A 24,233-nucleotide genomic window follows, 5' to 3' on the forward strand; every position below is an offset into this window, starting at 1 on the left:
CTTACTCTGTTCGTTTCGGGGTCCCCTAAGACCCTATTAAATTTTAGTTTGCTTAGTAAGGTATTTAAAGAGTTATGCCTAGGAAAAGATTTTTGTAGATACAAAAAAAGGTGATTTTTTGCATAACCTCAAAAGGCCGGGTCTTTTTGTTTACGTGCGAGAGTTGCGCCAGATGCGAAACGCCCGTTTGCCACATTGCTTCAAATGAGAGTCTGCATGTTTTCTGGAAAAGTCTGTATCAGGTATATATTTTTTCATAAACTTATTTTCATTATTACTTTGTAAATGTGAGGAAGGCACCACCCACCTAATGGTGGATAAAGAAACGTTTTTTTAAACATAAAAATACATATTTTCGGCAATTCCTGATAATATTTTTTTTCGTAAAATTCAGAAATTTTTCAATTGAATTGTCATTACAATTTCAGATTCAAGACTTACAATTCAAAATGTCTAAACATTCAATATTACGCACATTTGTCAGTCTTGATTCCAAAATTTTTAATATATATTTTTGAAAAGATTACAACATTTCACAATGTTTCATTTTTAACATTGAAATTGAACCATTAGTTACTGAGATATTGGCATTAAAAAATGTGGATAGTTTTGAAGAAACTTCAATTTTATTGTTTCTTTTTCTTTTATTCGGTGTATTCAGGGACACCAGAGGTCCAATCGTCAATGTCTATTAGGCAATTTTATTGAAAACATTCTGAGCTTCCAAAAAAATATATATATATTTTCATGAATTTACAATTGAGCCATTTCATGCCAAATAGTGAATCGGTTAAACCGGACCCTCTCCGATTTCAATGAAACTTTGTAGCCATGTTATCCTACGCTTATAAAAGACATTTTGTTGTATATGGAGCCAGTTTTACTCGATAATGGCATTCGAGAAGGGCGTGAGTGTTTTAAATGTTTTTTTTTATTTCGTAATTTAAATATTTCTGTATTTCGAAGCCGTTGAATCGTATCAAAAAGTGACCAAAGACAAACATGTAGGAAATTTTACGGGCTTTACGAAAAAAATACCCTGAAAGAAAAAAAAAACAGGCCACTTTTATGAAATTTTCTGATTTTTAAGCTTAAATGTCAAATTTTAAGGTGAGATTTTTTTTTGTTCAAAATTTTTGTGAAAAAAGCCTGAGATGTTACGAAAAGACTCACGATAAAGGCAGGATGAAACAACTCACTTAAAAAATACAAAAATCAAAAATACATTTTTGGCTTGCATAAGCGTAGGCTTACATGTCTACAAAGTTTAATTGAAATCGGAGAGGGTCAAGAAAAAATTGCCTAAAAAATACCTGTTTTGACCTGGAATTGCTCAATTATGAACACTATATAAAAAAAGAGCAACGGAAATTTTTAAGTAAAAAATTATGCTTGAAGTGGCTTTATATTGCAAATTTTGGCTCTTTGGGTAATAAAATGCGGTTGTTGTCCCTCAAACCATACAAAAAAAAAAAACAAAAACTAACTTAATCCACCTATGTGGTTGATGCCTTCCTCACTTTTTACCAACAATGGGTAATATGAGTGGTTTAGACACATATTTCAGCTATTTTTTTTAGGTCCCGAAAAATAAGTACACAGATATAACTTAAGTGGTCAGAACACGAGACAGAGTTGTCAGATCATCAATTTTATGGACTCGTTAGAAAGGATTTTCGATTACCTAACCAACAATGGGTTGGATGATGGATCCGGACATCGTTTACATGCATTTAAGTGAGACCCGGCTTCAAAAAAGTACATAAATATCACTTAAGTGGTCATAACTCGAGACAGGGTCGCCAGATCTTCAATGATGTGGACTCGTTTGAAAGGTCTCTCAATAAACTAACCAACGATGGGTCAGATGATGGATCCGGACATCGTTTACATGCATTTAAGTGAGATCCGGCTTCAAAAAAGTGCATAAATATCACTTAAGTGGTCATAACTCGAGACAGGGTTGCCAGATCTTCAATGATGTGGACTCGTTAGAAAGGTATCTCGATTACCTAACCAACGATGGGTTGGATGATGGTTCCGGACATCGTTTACATGCATTTAGGTGAGATCCGTCTTCAAAAAGTACATAAATATCACTTAAGTGGTCATAACTCGAGACAGAGTTGCCAGATTTTCAATAATGTGGACTCGTTGGAAAGGTTTTTCGATTACCTAACCAACAATGGGTCGGATGATGGATCCGGATATAGTTTACATGCATTTAAGTGAGACCCGGCTTCAAAAAAGTACATAAATATCACTTAAGTGGTCATAACTCGAGACAGGGTTGCCAGATCTTCAATGATGTGGACTCGTTAGAAAGGTCTCTCAATAACCTAACCAACGATGGGTCAGATGATGGATCCGGACATCGTTTACATGCATTTAAGTGAGATCCGGCTTCAAAAAAGTACATAAATATCATTTAAGTGGTCATAACTCGAGACAGGGTTGCCAGATCTTTAATGATGTGGACTCGTTAGAAAGGTCTCTCGATTACCTAACCAACGATGGGTCAGATGATGGATCCGGACATCGTTTACATGCATTTAAGTGAGATCCGGCTTCAAAAAAGTACATAAATATCATTTAAGTGGTCATAACTCGAGACAGGGTTGCCAGATCTTGAGTGATGTGGACTCGTTAGAAAGGTCTCTCGATTACCTAACCAACGATGGGTTGGATGATGGTTCCGGACATCGTTTACATGCATTTAGGTGAGATCCGGCTTCAAAAAAGTGCATAAATATCACTTAAGTGGTCATAACTCGAGACAGGGTTGCCAGATCTTCAATGTTTTGAACTCATTGGAAAGGTCTTTTGATTACCTAACCAACAATGGGTCGTATGATGGATCCGTACATAGTTTACATACATTTAAGTGAGATCCGGCTTCAAAAAAGTACATAAATATCACTTAAGTGGTCATAACTTGAGACAGGGTTGCCAGATCTTCAATGTTTTAGAATCATTGGAAAGGTCTTTCGATTACCTAACCAACGATGGGTTGGATGATGGATCTGGACATAGTTTAAATGCATTTAAGTGAGATCCGGCATCAAAATTCCAGCACCCGATTCGCATTTTTGACACTTTTTTATACGTAACTTTTGAACTACTTATCGGATCTTCAAACAATTCAATAGTGCAGTATGGGGCACCAAACCGGACCGAATGCAACTTGTTTGACTCAAATCGGATCAGCCAGTGCCGAGAAAACTTGGCAAGAATTTTGAGCACCAAGGGGAATACGCACACACATACACACACACACACAGACATTTGTTCAGTTTTCGATTCTGAGTCGATAGGTATACATGAATATAGGTCTACGAGCTGTTTTTCAAAAGTTACTTTTTCGAGCAGGATTATAGCCTTACCTCAGTGAGGAAGGCAAAATGAGAAACTACTGATTTTGGGAAAATGCTTGTTTTGTGACCTACAATTTTGCCGAAGACACGAAATTGATCAGATTTTTTTTTCAAAATTTACAGATTTTCGAATATTTAGCTGTTAAAATTGTATAAGCCATCGATACAAAATGGCTGTTTTGGTCATAGGAAAGGCTCATACAAAGATTGAGCCAATTAAAAAAATATAAAAAGTAAAAATGGTCGAAATCGGCTGATTTCGTAAGGAATTGCTTAGCAATTATTAGATAGAAATTTCTCCTTTATTTTGAGATACAAATTTATGTTTGAATCTAAAAAAAGGCTTTTTTAATATGCATTTTCTTGAATTTAGGTAAATATTTTGTGATAAATAAAATTAAATACTATTGCTATTGAATTCAAAAATCGGTTCTGCCTGGTTTTTCCCAATTTTTTGTGCTTTCGTCCTATTCAAAAAGGAAAATTTGAAAAAAATGGGATGGGGCCATCCACAAAGCACGTGGACACCTTAGGGGGGGGGGGAGGAGGTTCAGTGATTGTCCACGCTCCATACAAAATATTTGTTTTGTATGAAAATCGTCCAAGAGGGGGAGGGGGAGGGGTTTTATTAATTGGTCTTTTTTAATTAACTTTTCTTTCTTCCCATCTCAACAGGTTTCATTGTGGTGGCATCCTGCGTGATGACGTTCGAGGCTCGAGATTCCGCAGCCAAGGTGGTCCCGGCCCGGTTCAAGCTCAGTGGAAACGCGCGAAACAGCAGCAGCCGAAATAATGCATCCCGCCGGTCCACGAGTAAGTGCCTTCTTTTATCCTTAGGTGATGCGACCCTTAAAGAGTCTAAGGAAGAGCTCTCAGTACCGATGCATGTCTGCCTTCTACCCAAAGATGTCTAGACTCTGGAGGAGCATGTTCCCGGCCAACCTTTTTGGCTTTTGAATTACTTGTTTGCTTTGTTGCCACAAAAACGATGATTGCAGTTTGAGTAGTTTGAAAGAGACTTCTATTCTATTCAAGAAACTTAAGTCAGACGCAGTATTTTACATCCCAACACAACTTTTGAGTTGATTTCTACACCCAAAACTGGCAGCGCTAGTCCGAGAGAATGATGGTCTCGAGTCGAGAGAATAGTGGTACCATTCACGGACGCAGAGAACACAGCTCGAGATGGGCGATAGAACTATTCTCTCGAGGTTCATTTGCAAAAAAAGTTCATCCGTCAAACAAAAAACCAAAAGTGTCGACAACGGGAATCGAACCAGAGACCTTTGACAAACCAATCCAATGACTTAGCTGCCTCGGCCACCACAGCTTGGTGACCAAGGAGAAGTCAGAAGTCGATGTATGACACTTGTTGGAGATTTATTGATTCAACTAACGAATGAACTCATTTGTTATGATGGTGTGAGTTGGTACCATTATTCTATCGATTTTGGCACTGAGCCCTCAATAAATTTTGAGAGAACGATTATCTCGATTCTGAATTTTGGGTGTAAGAGATTATCCCGGTTTACAAAATGCTGCAAGTAGACAGTTTGCAAGCAGTCAAGCATGATTCTGCCTTTGTATAAACTAAATGCAAAGTAAAACAGAATAAGTTCACTCTGGTGCACTTTGTAGCTAGTTTTGAGTTGAATTTGTAAAGTTTATGTCTCTGTCGGTTTTGTTTCATGGTTTTACCTGGCCGGGGTTGCTTAAGATGATGCCACAGCATTTATAACCAAAGTATAAAATTTTATGATTTCGCTGGATTTTCACTAAAAATCAATTCTGTCGGTTGGAGCTTGTTCAAGTAGTCCAAAACTATTATACCTTGAAAAAATTTAAACATTAACTGACACCAAATTCAAAATATCTAGTTTGGTTATCAGTTAACCTGTCAGCTCCTACTCGGTTGCCGTAAATCAACAGCTTGACTTCCAACCTCTTGTGGATACATATTTGGAATGTTATACAATTCAATTATATTTGAATTGTTTAGTAAAAACTTTGATGTTTTTGTACACAGATTGAGAACCATGCGTTATAGTTCACTGAAACCAACATTTTTTCCTCCGACTTTGTTCACGTGGGCATGAATTGCCGTTCGTTACATTTTATCCATAATTTTACAACATCGTGCATTTCACAGAGTGTGTCACCAGCACAGCAGCCTTCAAGCGCCAACCTTGCTGCACTGTTTTTAATTTTTTTTCAAACTTTATTAAGGTTTTCAAGTAAAAAAGAATAAAACATGGACATAATTTAATGCAAAACTATTCAAATTAAAATTTTATACTGGTATTTTTTTAACTGTGCACACATTTCATGAAAGTATGATGTACATAAAATGTCGTCCTCCTCAGCGCTGCTGACTTTGCTTTGTCTGTTTTCAGTCTCGAGCAACCTTTGCTTGCGACTGTGCTGCCCCGGAGGCACTTGGGATGTTTTAATTTTCTGGACCGTCTGCACTCGAAAGCCAAGAGTTTCCGCTGCCAAGTCTGCTGCTGCTGCCGGGAAAAAGTAACCTTTTTGTTGAAATGTGCTGTGTGGTTTGCTGTCTTTTTTTTTCGGTTGCTCCCTGTTCCCGGGGGCTTTTGGGTTGGGAAAAAGGTTAAAGAGTATTTCGAGCGTAAAAAAGCTTTCGGAATAATTTGGGAAAATGAATTCATAATTAGTGATTGTGATCAAAGCTGTATGCTGGTTGTGCTTTTTGTGAATTACAATATGTTTTGTTTGGTGAAGGAGAAGTGTCTTTAAAAACAACTCAACCTTTTATCTGTTCTTTTCTTTGTCAAAATATTACACCTTTACTTCATTAACATTAGCAGCAAGTTTTGCGAGCTGTTTTCAACACAATTAAAAACTTTGACTAACTGTCGTTTGACGGCACCCCACCGGCTTACAGAACTAATTCAGTTATCATCACTGCTTCCAGTGGAGCAGCGTGAAACATACCAATTTATGGGTTGAAACTCTGGCATGAAAGAGTGAAAGTTTGCCGGAACCGAGTGGCAACCTCTCATTCAAAGACGACTCTTGTGCCTCTGGTTGGTTGATGTCAGATAGTCAGAAAGTTTTCCTTGGACTTGCTTTTAAAATGAGTAGGGTAAATTGACAGTTTTTGTCACTTTTTTGATACCTTTCGTTTGAAGACATAGACAAACATAGCTTGAACATTTTTCATGGCTGTATGCCTAATCGTATAGTTTCATGTCGTCGTTGTCGTGCCATCTTGTCGCACGTGCATTTTGATCCAAATTGAGTTTAGTACGCCATTTTGTGCAGCTTACAATTCCTTACCTTTTGACCTTCACAGATCCCCAAAATTCGATTTCAATCCTGAGATCTTCAATAAAAAAACGAAAAAAATTTCAGCATTTTTGTAACTTTTCATCTGAAAGAAGTTCCAAACTTGTCGTTCTATCTTGACACACCCTGAAAATTGCTGCAAGGGCGATATATTGTCTAAGGGATTTCAGGTCAGAACGCGTGTCTGCCTGTGTGGATCAATCGGACCGCGCACTGGACTCACAATCCAGAGGTCGCCGGTTCGAATCCTGAGGCGGACGCTAAAAATTCTAAGTGTAAAATATAGGTATTCGGTGCATACAAAATGATTCGTAAATATTCGAAAATCTGTAACTTTCGAAGACATTTCTGTGTAAAATTGCATGCAAGAGCATGCACATCACCTTTGTGGGCAAAAGCATGAAATATTGTATGAGAAAACGTGTACACAAAAAGGATGTACAAAATAAAAATAAATAAATTTTGCACACCCCAAAACTAACATCAATCTGGTGAGAGTCATATCCAGATTACCAAGTCCGCGTCCCAACCATCTCGGCTATTTCGTCGCTGTGAATTAAGTTGGATCAACACCGATGTACCTGTACGTTCCCCATACATCGTATACAGTTATTTCAGTAGGGTAGAGTAGTCATCAATGAGACACGGGGAACAATGATAAAATGGCTCTCAGAAGTCGTAGTTTCAACCAATCAGGCTCATATTTGGAGGAAAGGTGTGTCTACGGGATACACGTCTGCCATAATAGTGGCTTTGGTTATGGACGCTCCCTTGAAAAGTTATTCATAAATGTTTGATTCTGGGTTGTAAAAGTAAATTATGGACAAAAAATACTTTTTCGCTCGTAGGCTGCCATTTACACCAAAAATAATATTTCTTCAAATTTCTTTCGACGTTCCATAGGGATTGAGTTGGGCTACAATGTCCTTTCATTAGATTTGACCAAAATTTAGAATATACCCAGAATCCAGGGCTGTCTCATTGTTCCCCACTCATGTAAGTCAATGGGTAACAATGAGACACTTTGATTTTTCTTCATTAAACATTTTAAAATCCATGTAAATCTTTCAAAACATGAATTGAAAGTGATTTTTGGCATATTTATAGAGTCTTAACTTCATTTAACCAGACATACAATGTTATTTCGTATAAATATATGGATTTTACAAAATTTAAATACTTTTTAGTATAACTTTTGTTAATTAAAGTTTCATGTTGGCAAAATTGCTCTAAAATGTTCAAGGCAAGTCACCTGCAATGGAACAATACAAAAACATGATGTTTTACTAGAAAAGTATTGACTTTCGTAGAGTGTCTCATTGTTCCCCAGCTGTCTCATTGTTCCTGCCAAGTGCGTCTACAATGAGACAGTTGAATAACTCTGGCTGTAGATGTCGTATCGATCTCATATTTTGGTCAATGTTTGAACACACTAAAAGAAAGAAAATGCAACAAAAAGCTCATTAAAACATGCTGATGAAAAATTTTGAAAAATCGTTGAAAGTTGAAAACCAAAAGTGTCTCATTGATGACTACCCTACCTTATACGACGTACGGGAAACCTACTGTTACATCGGCGTTGAACACAGTACAAGAAGGTTACAAGATTGTGTGATAGCCGAGACGGTTGGGGCGCGGACTTGATAATCTGGATATTGATGTTATTTTTGGGATTTTTTTGGCAAAATTTATTTATTTTTCTTTTGTACACGCTTTTTGTGTACACGTTTTCTCATACAATATTAGGGTTGGGTAGTCATCAATGAGACATTTTTGGTTTTCAACTTTCAACGATTTTTCTATTTTTTTCATCAGCATGTTTCAATGAGCTTTTTGTTACATTTTCTTTCTTTTAGTGTGTTCTAACATTAACCAAAATATGAGATCGATCCGACATCTACAGTCAGAGTTATTCAACTGTCTCATTGTAGACGCACTTGGCAGGAACAATGAGACAGCTAGGGAACAATGAGACACTCTATAAAAATCAATACTTTTCTAATAAAACTTCATGTTTTTGTATTGTTCCATAGCAGGTAACTTGCCTTGAACATTTTAGAGCAATTTTGCCAACATGAAAGTTTAATTAACAAAAGTTATACTAAAAAGTATTTAAATTTTGTAAAATCCATATAATTATATAAAATAACTTTGTATTTTTGGTTAAATGAGGTTAAAACTCTATAAATATGCCAAAAATCACTTTCAATTCATGTTTTGAAAGATTTCCATAGATTTTGAAAAGTTTAATTAAGAAAAATCGAAGTGTCTCATTGTTACCCATGGGTTGACATGAGTGGGGAACAATGAGACAGCCCTGGATTCTGGGTATATTCTAAATTTTGGCCAAACCTAATGAAAGGACATTGTAGCCCAACTCAATCCCTACGGAACGTCGAAAGAAATTTGGAGAAATATTAGTTTTGGTGTAAATGGCAGCCTACGAGCGAAAAAGTATTATTTGTCCATAATTTACTTTTACACCCCAGAATCAAACATTTATGAATAACTTTTCAAGGGAGCGTCCATAACCAAAGCCACTAATATGGCAGATGTGTATCTAGTAGACACACCTTTCCCCCAAATATGAGCCTGATTGATTGAAACTATGTGAGAGCCATTTTATCATTGTTCCCCGTGTCTCATTGATGACTACTCTACCCTACATGCTTTTGCTCACAAAGGTGATGTGCATGCTTTTGCATGCGATTTTACCATCGGATTTTTTGCTGTGTAATAACAACAACACAACCTTTGCCTGGGCATATTTTGACCGATTTTATTTATATTTTGCCAAGAGTTCTAAAATATCTCAAGGATGAACAATATTTAGCCTGTCTACTCTAGATTTTGGAAAAAAGGTCCCGTATTGTTGGCATCCTACTTGTCACTTATGAGATTATGAGGGACTCAACAAGTGTCGTGTTCAAAGTGAACAAAACATAATGAGCGGGAGATGATGACGCGGTTTCGGAGCTGCCGTAACAAGGCGGAGCAATTTCTGGCCCTCGGGGAGCTGATGATTAAGCACATCTACAATGGATAAAAAATCTGTGATTTAGATATAAGCTTTCTCTACTTCTATCCCCTATCCTCTGCAATTTTTGCAAGTTTTTTTTTTTAATTTTTGTTACTCTTGCTAGTGCCTTAGTTGAAGAAATAATTGTTCCAAAAGTATTATGATGCAACACACAGCTGAAAGGAACTCCAAATCTCTGTTATGCACTGTAAAAGAACTCACTGTATCTTGATTATTAACCAATAAAACCGAATTGTTTTGAATTGAACAAAAATAGTGATCATGAATGACAATTTTTGAAAATATTTTTTTTGAGATTTCAGATTGGAAAAATTAAACATTTGTGAAATTTTCCGATTATTTCGAAAACATTTTTTTTCCCTTTTCATCAAGATCCATTTTTTTTAATCAGATGGGCCAAACATTCAATATTACGCCCTTTTGAAAAGTTGGTCTAGACTTAAAATTTTTGAAAATAACGGAGCACATCAACCAAGGATTTTGCACCTAGATTTTTGATATGAGAAATTTCGATATAATTATTAGGCCCGTAAGTTCGACTATTTTGAATAGCAAAAATAGAATTTTCTTGGTTGATTAATTGCTCTACTGTTAACATTTTTAATGATCACTCGAGAATCCGGCAACCAAATTCAACGAAATTGGGACACTTCAAGAATATATATTCAAAAATGGAAGGGGTCATATCACCCCTCTGCCACTAGATTTTTTTCAAAAAAGGGAGCTCGGATGTGTGATCAGGGGGAAAAAATACCTCTTGGGACAAAGTTTCACGCAAATCGAAGAGGGGTCGGGCATTTTTCCGATTAACTCAAATTAGACACGGTTTTGACCAATATAATAATTAGATCGATTTTGTGTCATTAAGAAAGTTGGGGATCCTTGTTTCTAGTGTTTTTGGGCTATGTGATTGTTTAGTCTGTTTGTCTATGTTCGTCATTTTTTAGACAAATTCATCATTTTACAATCTATTCCAGTGTAAGTAAAAAGTTCTATGAAGATATCAAAATACGGATCAAAAATTGAATAATTCAATAAAAGAAAGCACTCCAATGAAATTGATCAAAACGAGACAGATGTATATTTTCCAACCATCATTCCAATTGCATTCTTGGTACAAACACCCATTCACGAAAGCACCAGGGAATCCAATAATGTTGGCTCTTTCAATATTGATGCAACCATCAATTTTCACTTTTCCTCTCCGAATCCCGTAAGCTGCAATAAAACTCAAATCGATTCTCGTTTTTTTTCTGTTTTTCTTCCCCTTCTCCAGCAGGCATCGCCAACGGTCCCAGTACGGCCCAGACGGCCCGCTGGGAGCAACATCTGGGGGTGTTCCGAACGTCACCGGCCGTGGAGCAGGTCCCAGATCGGAAGGCACTGACGGCGGCCTTGGTTCACTTCTCCCGAGCGCTTGGGTAAGTCTGTCATGCCAGCGGCCATTTAACAAGCTCAAGTCATTTCCGGTGAATGACACGAAAAGCCGGACCGTAATTGTTGTGTTCTTCGACGGAACATGCGTAATTTTCACGTTTTGGATGTAGTGGTCTTATCTTGGCTCTCCCTCTGTTGACTCTAGATTGAATCAATGTGTCAGCCAACCAACTTTGAGGAAGATCTCATCGAGTCAGGTTCTTGTGCGGTTATGTACTTGTGGCGGGCACAGTAGTGCTGTGGCTTGTCACGGAAAGCTCAAGCACGATTTACACGAAAAACACTTACAGCTCAGCTGCAGACATTTCCCATTCCGGATCCTTTGTCGACCAGAAGTCAGGAGAAAGGTGGTGTTATTTATTTGGCGAGAGAGATTTTCGGCTGGATTTTGTTTATATCCGGGATTGAGAAATGCTGCAAAAAAAATGTTCGTCTAAAATAAAGTGTTAAACATTTTAAATAGAAATTTTGCATAGATTTTTGATTGAGATCAAATTTTGTTTTCGCTTATCACGATGAGTTTGCTACTTTAATTGTGCTTAATTTAGATAATATGAGGCATAGGTTGCCATAACAAGATTCATCGTCAAACAAGTCATGCTCAACTAAAACCAGGTGGCCTCAAGCAATACAATTTGCATACATATTTATATGATCTCGTGTAATGCCGGGTACCACCAGAACGTGGAAAACCCCCCTGAAAGTAGATGAAAGTCTAGTCTTGTCTCGTCTCGCGTGAAATCCTGACATCTGGCAAACCGACTCCCAACCTTCACCATCACCACCACCTCCCACCCACTTTCGATGATTGCATTACGAGTGTGTTGCATCCTGGGCGTTTGCGTTCATTAGCACTTTCGCTGCCAGTCACCCACGTGGCCACCATCATAGTAGAGGAAGAAAGGACGACATGCCGTTCATAACTTCATCTGAGCAAGCGTCTCTCTAATGTCTGGCTTCCTTCGTTAGCATGGCATACTGCAAGACAGAAGGATGAGGATGTTCGTTCATGATGAAGTGGGCGGGAAAATTCCTTGACACGGAAATGCTCGCCCCCAAAAGGGAAGAAAGAGAGAGAGCTTAAATAGTGTAATGATGACACGTTGCACGTTGCGCTGTCTTACAGAGAGGGTGAGAAATTGTGTACTTTTAGTGAAGAAAATTTTCATCTTATTTGAACTTTCATCAGCGATGGTTGGTGATATAACGTTGGTGAGTTTAAAATAAAACTACTGCAAATTTGGAGTTGTCGAGGTTACGAATGTCTTTTGGAAATTCGGCTGTTCAAATTGTAATGAAGTCAAAAGTTAAAGTGACTCATTTGTCCTTCAGTAAACCAACCTGCCCAAATTCACTTCCCAGCGGGGACAAGTCAGTCAGTCGGTGGCAAGCAACACAAAAGTGTCACACGGATGGCTTGCCACCCTTGACTGCGCGTGTCACCGCAAGCTCCTGATTTATGGTGGGTATTTTTAAAGTGAGAAATTCTCGGTGCTTATCGTTGATCCTGATAATACTTATTCTTTCTGCTCGAGCGTTTCGAGTGTTCCTGGCCCGGCAGGGGGACTCCAAAAGGAGGGGATGCGTGCGGTGTCGTGTAACAAAACGATCCAGACAAGGGGGGCCATTTTGTGTCAAATCACGCAATAAATTTGCATGAGTATCACACGCCCCGAAAAGCAGAGGCAACTCTCGTACCCGGCTGAAGGAATAATATTGACGAAACGTGCAAACGTTTAAGGTTCATGTGAAGGCTTGAGATTTTTTTTTAAAGTTTAGCTTTTCTTATTTGTTTGCGCACATAAGAACGTCTGTTGATCCTGTCGCACTTTCTTTCCCGGTAAATACAAATTAAAACACTCAAATTACAGATAACAAAACTGGTTATAACAAAACGACTTTATTCGCGTAAACTTGGCTGTATTTTACAGAAACTGTACTGAGCTGAACTGTTCTGAGGTCTGTCAAGGAATGAGACTGTTCTGAGGTGGTTTTCTTACAAGAAAATGTACGATCAGGACAAGTTCACTGACCTTTTCGTCCTGTTTGTGTTCTGTTATTTACAAATATGTGTGTGTTTACATGTAACGTAGAGTGCGAAAACTAGACAACATAAACTGTGGCAAAAACTACACGAAAACAGTACAGTACAGAAGTTTCTGACTAGAATCATCGTCTTGTGTGTAAACATTATTCATGTCTGAAAATTGTCAATTTCTTTAACATGATGGTTTTCTCTTCAGGATACAAACTTCTTCACAGACCCTTTGAGATCAGATCTAACAGATCTTTTCATTCATTATAGACTACCCTAGAAATTACCAACAAAGGGTAGTTTATATAGATTTTTTCAACATTTAAGTAAAATTTGTGGAATGTGACGAACTTGATCTATCCATATCGATAAAATTAACAGTATTTTTTTGAAACCAAGACTAACATTTTAAAAGGGCGTAGTATTTAATTATTGGCTCTTTTGAAATGTTAACCTGATTTATAAAAAAAAATGAATGTATCGTTTTCGAAAAGATCGGAAAATTTCACAAATGTTTCAAATTCTAACATTGAAAATCGGACCATTAGTTGCTGAGATATTAACATCAAAAAAAATGGTGGGTTGTTTTGGTGAGACTTAGAAAACATAAATTTTCCTGTTTTTAATCCTTTGCATGGTAATATCTCAGCAACTAAGGGTCGTATCAACAAAGTTCAAAAAAGCAAAATATAGAGAATTTTCTAAGCTTTTCAAAAAAAAAAAATTTCAAATGTGGGCAAACATGGGCACTTATTTTAAAATACGAATAACTGCAACTATTTTCAAAACAGTTACCTAAAATAGGCTATAACTTAAAAACGGTGCATTTTATCAAAATTTCCCTGAAGTACTTTTTGATTGCAAATGCGATTTTGCATCGAAAAATGTTTTGCGACCAATATTTCGATTTTTTTAAATTAGTATTGATTCAAAAAATCAAAACTCAGTCAAAGACTTTTGTTTATTGTTCACCGTCTTCGACCAGAGTCGCACAGACTGAATATCTTAAAAACTAACATAAAATTAAACAGTCAAATAACATAAAAAAAAATCACATCGCATCAAAGAGCTAGAATTTTTCGTTTGAAACGTTCTCTGGTCATGCTAGGCTCGTACTCGTCAGATACGGAGTTGAAAATTCGGCAGCAGCGGTCAATTGGTCGGTTGTATCCATATAGAGTACGATGGAAGGGAATCCTCAGAAGGGGCTGGTTCCTCAGCGTCCGCGTTGGTCTATGCACCGTGATTTCTTCTCGGAGTTGCGGGCAGTCGATGCGACCGGTCAGAACATCGAAGACGAACATCCGTTGAAGAAAGGTTCGCCGCTTTTCTAGTGACACCATTTCCAGCAAGGTGCATCTGTCGCTGTAGCTCGACCGCCAAACGCCGTTCCTCCAAGGCAGACGGCGAAGGGCATAAAGAGTGAAACGGCGCTGAACTTTCTCAAGCGATCACGTTGATTAGCGTGGTGCGGCGCCCACACCTGCACAGCGTACTCCAAGATGCTTCGAATCATGGTGATGTAGAGCGTTTTAAGGGCATTGATGTTCTCGAACTCAGCAGTGTTGCGACGCAGAAATCCAAGCAACGCGAACGCCTTAGCTGTTGTGGAAGAGACATGCTCCGAGAAGCTCAGCTTGCGGTCGATCAGCAGACCGAGACTTTTTGTCCATTCTGGAAATTTCTGAAAAGTTGACATTTGATGTCATCTAAAACATATCAGAAAATGAAAAAAATAATAAAAATACTTTATTTTTGAAAAGCATGTTTTATCACCAATTTTTTTTACCGTGTATCATTTTTTCAGTGTAGCCCTTATCCATACCTACAACTTTGCCGAAGACAAAGTATTCAAAATATTCCTTCATTAGATACAGATTTTTGAATTTACATATATCATTTTTGTATGGATAGCTGCCAAATTTGTATGGAAAATTATATGCACAAAATTATGATGCAAAATGGCTTCTTTGGGCATACCGAAGGCACCAGAAAAGTTTCAGCTGGATTAAAAAATACAAAAAAAATCGAATGACCGAAATCTGAGAGAACTGCTCTACTATTTACAAGACCCATATCCCAGGATTGAACAGACTATACGAACTAAAATAGAGGGTAAAGACTCACAGTTCAGTTGTTTTACAACTTACTCCTTATCCAGCAGACCAAGGTCCAACTATAACAAAAACTTCTAATCGTTTAATTGAGCGTCGTTGCTCAAATAATTGCAAACGACGATCACGTTCTGTTTACTTGTAATCAACCTGCTACCCTTTGGCTGTTTACGGTTTTCGACAACCCAGTTTGAAGAGCGATGGCAAATAAATAGGTAATAAAACAAAAAAAAAAAAAAAACAACCCGATAAGTTGGTGAAGAGCAAACTGTCCTCCGACTCCGTTCTTTGTCCTTATTTTGGTCGAATGGTTTGCCCAAGACATCGTGAGACGCTGAAGCATCTTCGGAGCAAACAATAATCGTACAAATTAATTGTTGACGATGACGATAATGGCTGGCGACAGCGCGTGGAAAGGGGTTTGCCCTCTGGGCCTGCGTTGATGATGATGACCCCGTTGGGGGTGACGCCGGTGGTGGGATGGGTTAATGAATCTTCCAAGATGGGGGAGGATTTGGGAAAATGTCGGGTTACAGAGGGCGACCCAATAACTGCTATGAGGGGCGGGAGAGGTGAAACACGTTTTCATCAAATTTGAGTGCAAAAGATTTATTGCAATCGGTTGTAAAGTAATAATGGTTTGATCGAAATTGAAATAATCAGTAAAGGTGAATACCGTTCACGTACCATAGTGCGTGTGACAATTCTGACATGAAAAAGTTCAGTTCAAAATATTCAAAAGTAAAAAGCAATTATAAAATATTGGTGTTTTTAAATTTTTGTTTTCATAAAAAATCAATTTCCCTAAATCATTATATTATTTTTTTTGGGGATATACAAGTAACATTTTTTTCCAGGAGTTCTACAAGAGCTCTTCAAGATAGCAGCATAGCAGTTTGGACCGCGGTAGGATAAAACTCTCTTCAAGTACTCTTCCAAACTCCTGAAAAAGTGTCTGTGGGGATGTGTGTAGACATGATTTTTTTTCCACACGATTATCTCAGAACTGGCTGTACCGATTTTGGCTGGATCCGCCTTATTCTGTTCGTTTTGGGGTCCCCTAAGACCCTATTAAATTTTATTCTGTTTAGTGAAGTACTTTTAAAGTTATACCAAGAAAAAGTTTTTTTGTAGCTACAAAAAAGGGTGATTTTTGCATAACCTCTAAGGCCGGGTCTTTTTGCTTTTTTGACTTTTTGACCACGCGGGGGATTGGCAGCCACACCCCCTTGCATGCGTATCGCCCGGTTGCCACATCGCTTAAGCAGTGTCTGCGTCTCTTCTGGAAAAAATCTGTATCAATTATGTTGCTGCATCATTTTGTCTCGACAAAGATTTACACGAACACTGAAATATATAACCCATGAGACTTTTCACCTTTATTTTGAAGAGTTGGTTATAAAAGAATTGCTGTTCAAGTAAAATCAATAATAAAAAAAACAAATTAATAAAAAAATAAAAAAAAACTCTAAAATTAATTTGTAAATACCACCTAAAACAACATGAATGCGAGGAAGGCACCAACCACCTTAAGGTGGATTAAGTAACGTTTTTTTTTTGAAGAATGTGCCTTTTTACTTATTAATGTTAAATCATATTTGAAATCAGTTATTAATGTTGAATCATATTTGAAATCGAAAAGTTAGATTTTTGATAAAGTGCACTATTTTTAGTATTCCGTCGCTTCTGTGGTAACTTGTGACACGTCTTATCTTTTCACTGCAGACATGTCACAAGATAGCACACAAGCGACGATATAGCGACTTAATGTTGAATTTTAACTGATCAATTTCAGTTTTTCGGTGTTTGAGAATGGTGTCGATGTCCATGTTTGTCCATTTCTAAAAATATATTTTTATTTCGAAAAGTTCAAAAAAATTTCCAATAAATTTCTGATGAGACATAGAAGATTGGACCTCTGGTTGCTGAAAACGAATAAAAAAAATATGAAAATAGAAGCCTTTTTTGTATAAATTAATGGTCCTTTTTTAATTTAAAATAATTAAACATTTGTTAAGTTTTCAGATCTTTGCAAAAACAATACCTATATTTAAAAATTTAGAATCAACTCTTACATTCAAAATGGCGTAATATTAAATATTTGACCTTTTCAAATTTAAAACAAAAAATCGAATGGATCAGAGAATGTTGCATGTGTCGATTTTTTTTTAACATTGAGAGCAGGACCATTAATTTACTTGAAAAGTAAAAGCTGTTTTGATGAGATTTCAAAAAATAAATTTTCTTGTTTCTTTCTTTCTTTTAGTCGATTTTTTTGATATTTTCTGAAACTTTGAGCTTTGAAAATATTAGCAAATGCCTAACTGAAAATTTTCAGTTTAAAACAATCTTAAAGTCGCTATATCTTGAAACCGGTGCTCTTAATCAAAAAATCTGAAAAGAACTTTTCGATTTCAAATAAAAATTAAAATTAAAAAATGAAGTCGAAGAAAAAAGTTCGATTAAAATTTCTTTTTAACAAAAAAAAAAAAACTACATTTTATTTCCAAATATCATAACTCAGTGCCAAATTTTGTCTAGATGCTGTTATAAGGCTCAATAGTTGCAATTTGTGTCTTCTTAAAAAAAAAAATCTTCTGTGAACTAACAATTTTCGAATATTTACCTACCATTTTTGTATGGATAGCTTCAAGAATTGTATGGAGCCTCCCAAGTAACATTTTTTCCAGGAGTTCTACAAGAGCTCTTCAAGATAGCTACAGCATAGCAGTTTGGACCGCGGTAGGATAAAATTCTCTTCAAAACTTCTTCAGGAGTTTGGAAGAGTACTTGAAGAGAGTTTTATCCTACCGCGGTCCAAACTGCTATGCTGTAGCTATCTTGAAGATCTCCTGTAGAACTCCTGGAAAAAAATGTTACTTGAGCTTGCACGGGTAAACCAATGACCCAAAATGGCTTCTTTGGTCGCAGGGAAAGCATTCAAAAAGATTGAGCCAATTCAAAAAATATTGATATAATCCATTTCCGGTTTTGGCAGAGAACTGCTCTTCTTTTTGCACCAGGCACACAGAAAAAAAAATGATGGTAACATTCAGATTTTGTTTCAAAAAATGATTAATTTTACCCCAGAAAATGATGAATTTTCGTCAGTTTTTGATGAATATTAATCAGGTTCACATTTTTACACATTTACACAAGAGGTAATACTCAACCTACCAAATTTTCAACATTCCAAAATTCAACTTTTTTTTTGTGTACCATAATCCGATGAAAACTATTTAATGCTGTTCAAGAAATGGCCTCCGGAGGTCGGTAGAACCGCGGTTCCGACGGGTCGTAGAGCATTTTGTACTTTTCCAGGATTATTTTGAATGACGATTCGATTCGTAACACAAAACAGTCCACATTTGAATAATTCTTGTAACAATTACAAAAATTCAAAATCTTCAATGGTCCGTGTGCACAGCAAAAAAAGTTGAATTTTGGAAGGTTGAAAATTTGGTAGTTTAAACAATCCCTCTTTTTGAGTAATATTACATGGTCAGATCTGAACTGACCATGAAGGTGTTGTACAGTTGTAAATAGTCCAGATTAGTTTTAGCACACAATTTACACAGAATGCATTCGAAGACACAAACACACACACACACATTTAGGGTTAGTTAATTGAATTTACTTATGAACTAAACACACAAAAAATAATTGCATGCAAATACCGAAGTTGCTCTACCACACGGTATCATCATCCTCGCTGATATCTCTCAGTTGGGAGATTCTGTATCTCTACCGTGTGAAGCAGAATTGGTAAAAAGTAGCCTAGACAGAAGATCAATACGAGAACCACAAGCAGTACAAAATACACTTCGCAAGCAGCAACGTCGCGTTCTTCTTATTCTTTATTTCCATCGCCAAAGTCCAATACACAAGTCGTGCAGTAATTAAAATCGAGTTTATTTCTGATCCGAAATCGTTCGACAATTTGAACCAAAATCGTGAAGATTCGCCGCGTAGAGATCTGTCTCTAGTGCCGCTGAAACAAGTCCAGCGGACTGAGTGTGATCGTTGAAGTGCTCTTGAGGCAACATCGACACTTTCACGGTGGAAAGTGCGAAGTGCGAGTGCCCATAGTGTACGGTGCTAAAGTGTTACCTGTCTCCGAGGTCTTCAGGTGCCACCAACGAAGGTGGGAAGCAAAACCTCCAACGTCCGGCGCAAGTTCGAGCCCGGCCCGAACATTTGGTCCTTCGAGCCGGATCGGAGGACGACGTCGAACCTGGGACCTGTAGTGCGGACGGATAGCGCTGTAGCGGTGTTGGTAAGTGGTCAATGGAACTTGACCACAAAAGGTGAGGCACTCGATCTAGTACTACTACCGTTGACGGGTTCCCACATTTGCACTAATTTGGCTGGTTGCAAATGGTGGATGAATTGCATGACAAAATCGCATGTTTGGCAAAGTGAAAGCATAAGGCAAAAGAGCATAATTCTACGAATTAGCGACAAACGCAGCTCAAATTCTACGCGCTGTGCTCTTGATTCACTGAGAGAGGCACAGAGAGCGAAAAGTGGGCAAGTAAAGCAAAAGTGGGCAAGTACTCAACGAATGCACTTACAGTGACGCAAACAAAAGTGGGCACGCCAAGTTTTGGTGGTTGGATAAATTTCAACAAAAATCTGTCTAGGAGGAAACTCGAGACTTTGCGTTTGGGTGGTGGCGTTTAGCGGATTCGCGGATCGCGAAAAGGGCACACCACAGCTGGAAACACGTTTCGATTTGTGTCCCTTTCGGTCGTTCTCGTTCGCGTACGCGTAGAGTACCACGCACGCGCGACGGTAAGTGGTATTCCGCCGCAATCGTTTCGCGTTTCGTTTCGTTTGGTGAGTGAGTAGAGTGGAGTGTTGAGATGACAACCAAGGCAGATAAAAAGCTGGCTGATCTGCTGCAGAAGCGAGAGCGACTTGTGGCTACACGAGAGGTGTTTGAGAAATTTGTGGCTGTATACGATCACGAAAAGCATGCTATCCAAATACCGGTGCGACTAGAGACGTTGAACAGGACCTACAAGGAATTCCTTTCCGTGCAGTCAGAAATCGAGCAGCTGGACAAACCGGAAGCCTTCAAAGCACATCTAGCGGTGCGGTGCGAATTCGAGGATACTTTTTGTGAGGCCAAAGGTTTCCTGCTCTCCAAGGCGGATCACCACACAGCGCATGCGGATACTTCGTTGAACTCCAGCTTTACTCATTCACAAGGACCGTCAACATTCCATCACAGACTGCCCAAGATTGATCTATCCAAGTTCAATGGAGACGAATCAAGATGGATTTCATTCCGAGACAACTTTGTTTCCATGATTCACATCAACGAGGACATTCCCGTAGTCAACAAGCTACAATACCTGCTACAATCGTTAGAGGATCCCGCCAGAAAACAATTCGAGACTGTTGAGATTCAAGCAGATAAGTACGCGCCGACCTGGGAAGAACTCTTAAAGAAGTACGACAACAAACGCTCGCTGAGAAAAAACCCTATTCCGAAGACTGTACGAGTTGCCATCAATGGAAGGCGAATCAGCACAAGATTTGAACACGTTGGTTGACGACTTCCAGCGACATGTCAAAGCCCTGGAGAAGCTTGGAGAGCCGAGCAACCAGTGGGATACACCGCTCGTATTTATTCTCAGCGACAAACTGGATTACGCTACCCTACGTGCTTGGGAACAGGACTCGAGCAAGAAGGAGGTGGTGACCTACGAGGAGTTGATAGAGTTCCTGAACAACCACGTTCGCATGCTGAAGTCCTTCGCAAGTGACTTGCAGCACCGTCAAACCGGCAATGTCAAGGTGGCCGGCGCTAGTCAGAAGAAATTCCAATCAGTTAAGTTCATCGCGAACGCAGCCACATCGGAAACAAGGGCGTACACACCGCAGTGTCCGTCATGCTCGAAGCAGCACCTGTTATACGAATGTCCAGCATTTACTAAGCTTGCAGTGATCCAGCGTCGCGAGCTGGTCATCCAACGAAGCCTGTGCTGGAATTGCTTCCGCCAAAATCACCAAGCGCGTGCCTGCAGATCGAAGTTCTCCTGCAGAATATGCCAAGCGAAGCACCACACGCTGCTGCACGACCCAGGTGCACCGGACCACACTCAAGACGCAGCTGTGGCTTCCAATTCCACAGCTCCTCAACACAACCCGCCTACAACCATTGGAACCGTTGGATTAGCAAATTCCTCTGAAACCAGCCTTCCAATCGTAGCGAAGCAAGATACGGTTCTTTTGGAAACAGTAAACCTTCTAATCACCGATCACCACGGGAGAGAACTCCTAGTCAGAGCGCTTCTAGATTCGGCATCGATGTCCAACTTCGTCTCGAACAACCTGGCGGACTTGCTCAACATTCGCAGAAAGAACGTGGATGTCACCGTAGCTGGACTAGGAGAATCTGCCAAGAAGATCGACCAACAAATCACCACCACAGTCAAGTCGCTAACAAGCCAATTCTCCACCACCCTCGATTTCTTGATCATGAAACCGCCCATGGTCAACCTCCCAAGAAGCGCAGTAGACATCGCTCATTGGAACATGCCCGATGTCCGACTAGCTGATCCTCACTTCCACAGGCCAGGAGCGATCGACATCCTGATTGGTGGAGAATTCTACCATGAACTTCACACCGGACAACGCAAGCCAATCGGTGACGGACTTCCGTTACTTGTCGAAACTCATTTCGGATGGACAGTAACTGGCAAGATTCCCACCAAGTCCGACGAAGCGTCCACGTTGTGCTGCTTCTCCACCACCGCTCGAACTTTACTAGTAGCTCCTCAACCCATTTTGGAGCTCGAAGCTGCCAAACCAAACGCAAGCCATCCTACCAAACAAAGCTCCTCCACTCCCACTCAAACTCACAACGGAAGATACGTCGCATTTCTTCCTCGGTCGAAAAATCCGCAAGTCACCCACGGCAACTCCCGCGAGAGTGCCGCGCATCGCGTTTCTACCCACGCAAGCCGCCGTAAAAAAGTCCCATCTACGAAACCCGCCAAGAAAGCTCGCCTCAGCCACATGCGTAAGGACAACAATACCAAGCCCCACTGTTGTTTCGGATACCCGCTAGCCAGCTCGTTCATGCAAGCAGATCTACGATCATGCTTCGGTCAAACATCTCCAGCCGTCAACGGTGCAAGAAACGAGATGATCGAACGGCAGACCGAAATGCAGCTGACCGACAAATCGCCAAAGCGCACATGCCGTGCCGTTCCGTCAAATTCGCTCACGTTCTTCAATCAACTACACCTCCGCAAGTTGGCCGAAGCTGAAAGCTGTCCGGCGCCAAGGCAGAAGAAGTTTTACAAGCAGCACGTCTACAAAGGAGAAGAATCAACGGCAGGAGAAGGCTTGCAGAAAGCCGAATTTGCAGAATCTTCAAAGATCGGTCGAGCTGTCTGAAACATGCTCAATGCGAAATTGGAATGTGAACAGGTGAGTACCGTTCCATTCGCTCCATCTCCACCCGTTCGTTCTACCGGGTCCTTTGCTGTTCCAGATGATGCACGCGAGTCAAGTCAACCACCACCAAGAGCTGCAGAAACTCCAAAGACCGGTAGAGCACTCCGAAACTGCTCGATGCGCATAAGGAATGCGAACTGGTGAGCACCGTTCCATTCACTCTAACCCAAACGTTCGGTCTACCGGGTCTTTGTTGTTTCAGATGATGCCACGTGATTCAAGCAGGTCGGTTCGTCAATAATGAACCACCCACGTCCTGAAGGAATGTCAAAGGACAAAGGTCAAAAATATGAGCCTGATGAATATTTATCAAAAACTGATATCCATTATTCATCAATTTCTGATGTAAAAATACTCATTTTTTTCGATACAAAATCTGTCACTGTTTCCTGATGAATATTACCATCATTTTTTTCTGTGTGGTCAAAATAAGCATCGGATTATGGTTTCTGGCTTTTCGATGAAGATGTATCACAAACAATGATTTGCGTGGAACCAGTAATCTCTTGGGCCCATATTCTATGTTGTTGAAATAAAACAGGTAACTAAATGTTTATTAGTAAAATTGGAAAATTATCATAGGGGAAGGTGGGGCAAGACGACCAAATGGGGCAAGAGGAACAATCGCAGTATAATTGTTGCTAGCAATGCAATTAGCTGATTCTACTACCACATAACCGGCAAATCGACGTAAACGCCACTTGGCATAAGATTTAAAGATGTTTATTTTAAATATACGGCTTAGGGTTCGTTTTAAGGCTCATTTTATCAAAATGCTATTTTTCCTAGATCAGTGTCCCTACCAATGACTTGCACCTATTATAAAGTATGAATTAACTTTTGGTTATTTTTGTTGAGAGCTTTTAAAAAATCATGTTCAGGTGAGGCAAGCGTACCCTATGGATTTTTAGTATGGAAAAAAATACGAATTGCAGCAACAACATATTTTACTGTGTTTATTATGGATATTTACTATTTGTCATCTAAGTTATATTTTTTTTCGTAAAAACGATCAAATTTTCAGTAAAATATGATTTTTAATCAAAAAATGAAAAAAACATTTCAAATACATTCTGATCTGATGTATCTAAGTGATAACAGTTCAATTGTAAGCAAATTAACATGTTGTAGCTTGCAATGTTCTTCTTGCTCCAACGGGTTGTTCGTCTTGCCCCACTAGTTGTGTAGAACGTACTAAAAATCAAAAAAAATTAAAATCATTTTTTTTTGCATTCAAAAACGGGAATTTTGAAAAACTAGTTCTTCCGAAGTCTCAGTCAAGACCTGGAATTAAATGATTATAAAAAAATACCGCCAGATTTTTTAACGTTTTTAATCGGTTATAACGAGCATTTCTTTACCTTGTTACACTTGCCCCACTTTCCCCTATGGTTATTTTTAAATGGGTATGGGTACAAATTGGTACCATTTCGCAACAACACTCCAAAAAT

General features: G+C 38.9%; 1 protein-coding gene across 6 annotated transcripts in view; it reads left to right on the forward strand.

The window, feature by feature from the left end:
• LOC6031304 overlaps positions 1 to 24,233 on the forward strand; it is an 84,945-nt gene that overhangs the window by 46,568 nt on the left and 14,144 nt on the right. For 5 of the 6 annotated variants that reach the window (XM_038264147.1, XM_038264142.1, XM_038264145.1 and 2 more), the window contains 2 exons: positions 4,050 to 4,187; positions 11,000 to 11,144. In XM_038264147.1, the coding sequence (XP_038120075.1) occupies positions 4,050 to 4,187; positions 11,000 to 11,144 (283 nt within the window). The remainder of the gene's footprint in view (positions 1 to 4,049; positions 4,188 to 10,999; positions 11,145 to 24,233) is intronic. The other variant, XM_038264148.1, reaches the window with a different exon arrangement.

Source organism: Culex quinquefasciatus, chromosome 3, assembly GCF_015732765.1.
Source record: "Culex quinquefasciatus strain JHB chromosome 3, VPISU_Cqui_1.0_pri_paternal, whole genome shotgun sequence".
NCBI classification, from domain to species: domain Eukaryota; kingdom Metazoa; phylum Arthropoda; class Insecta; order Diptera; family Culicidae; genus Culex; species Culex quinquefasciatus.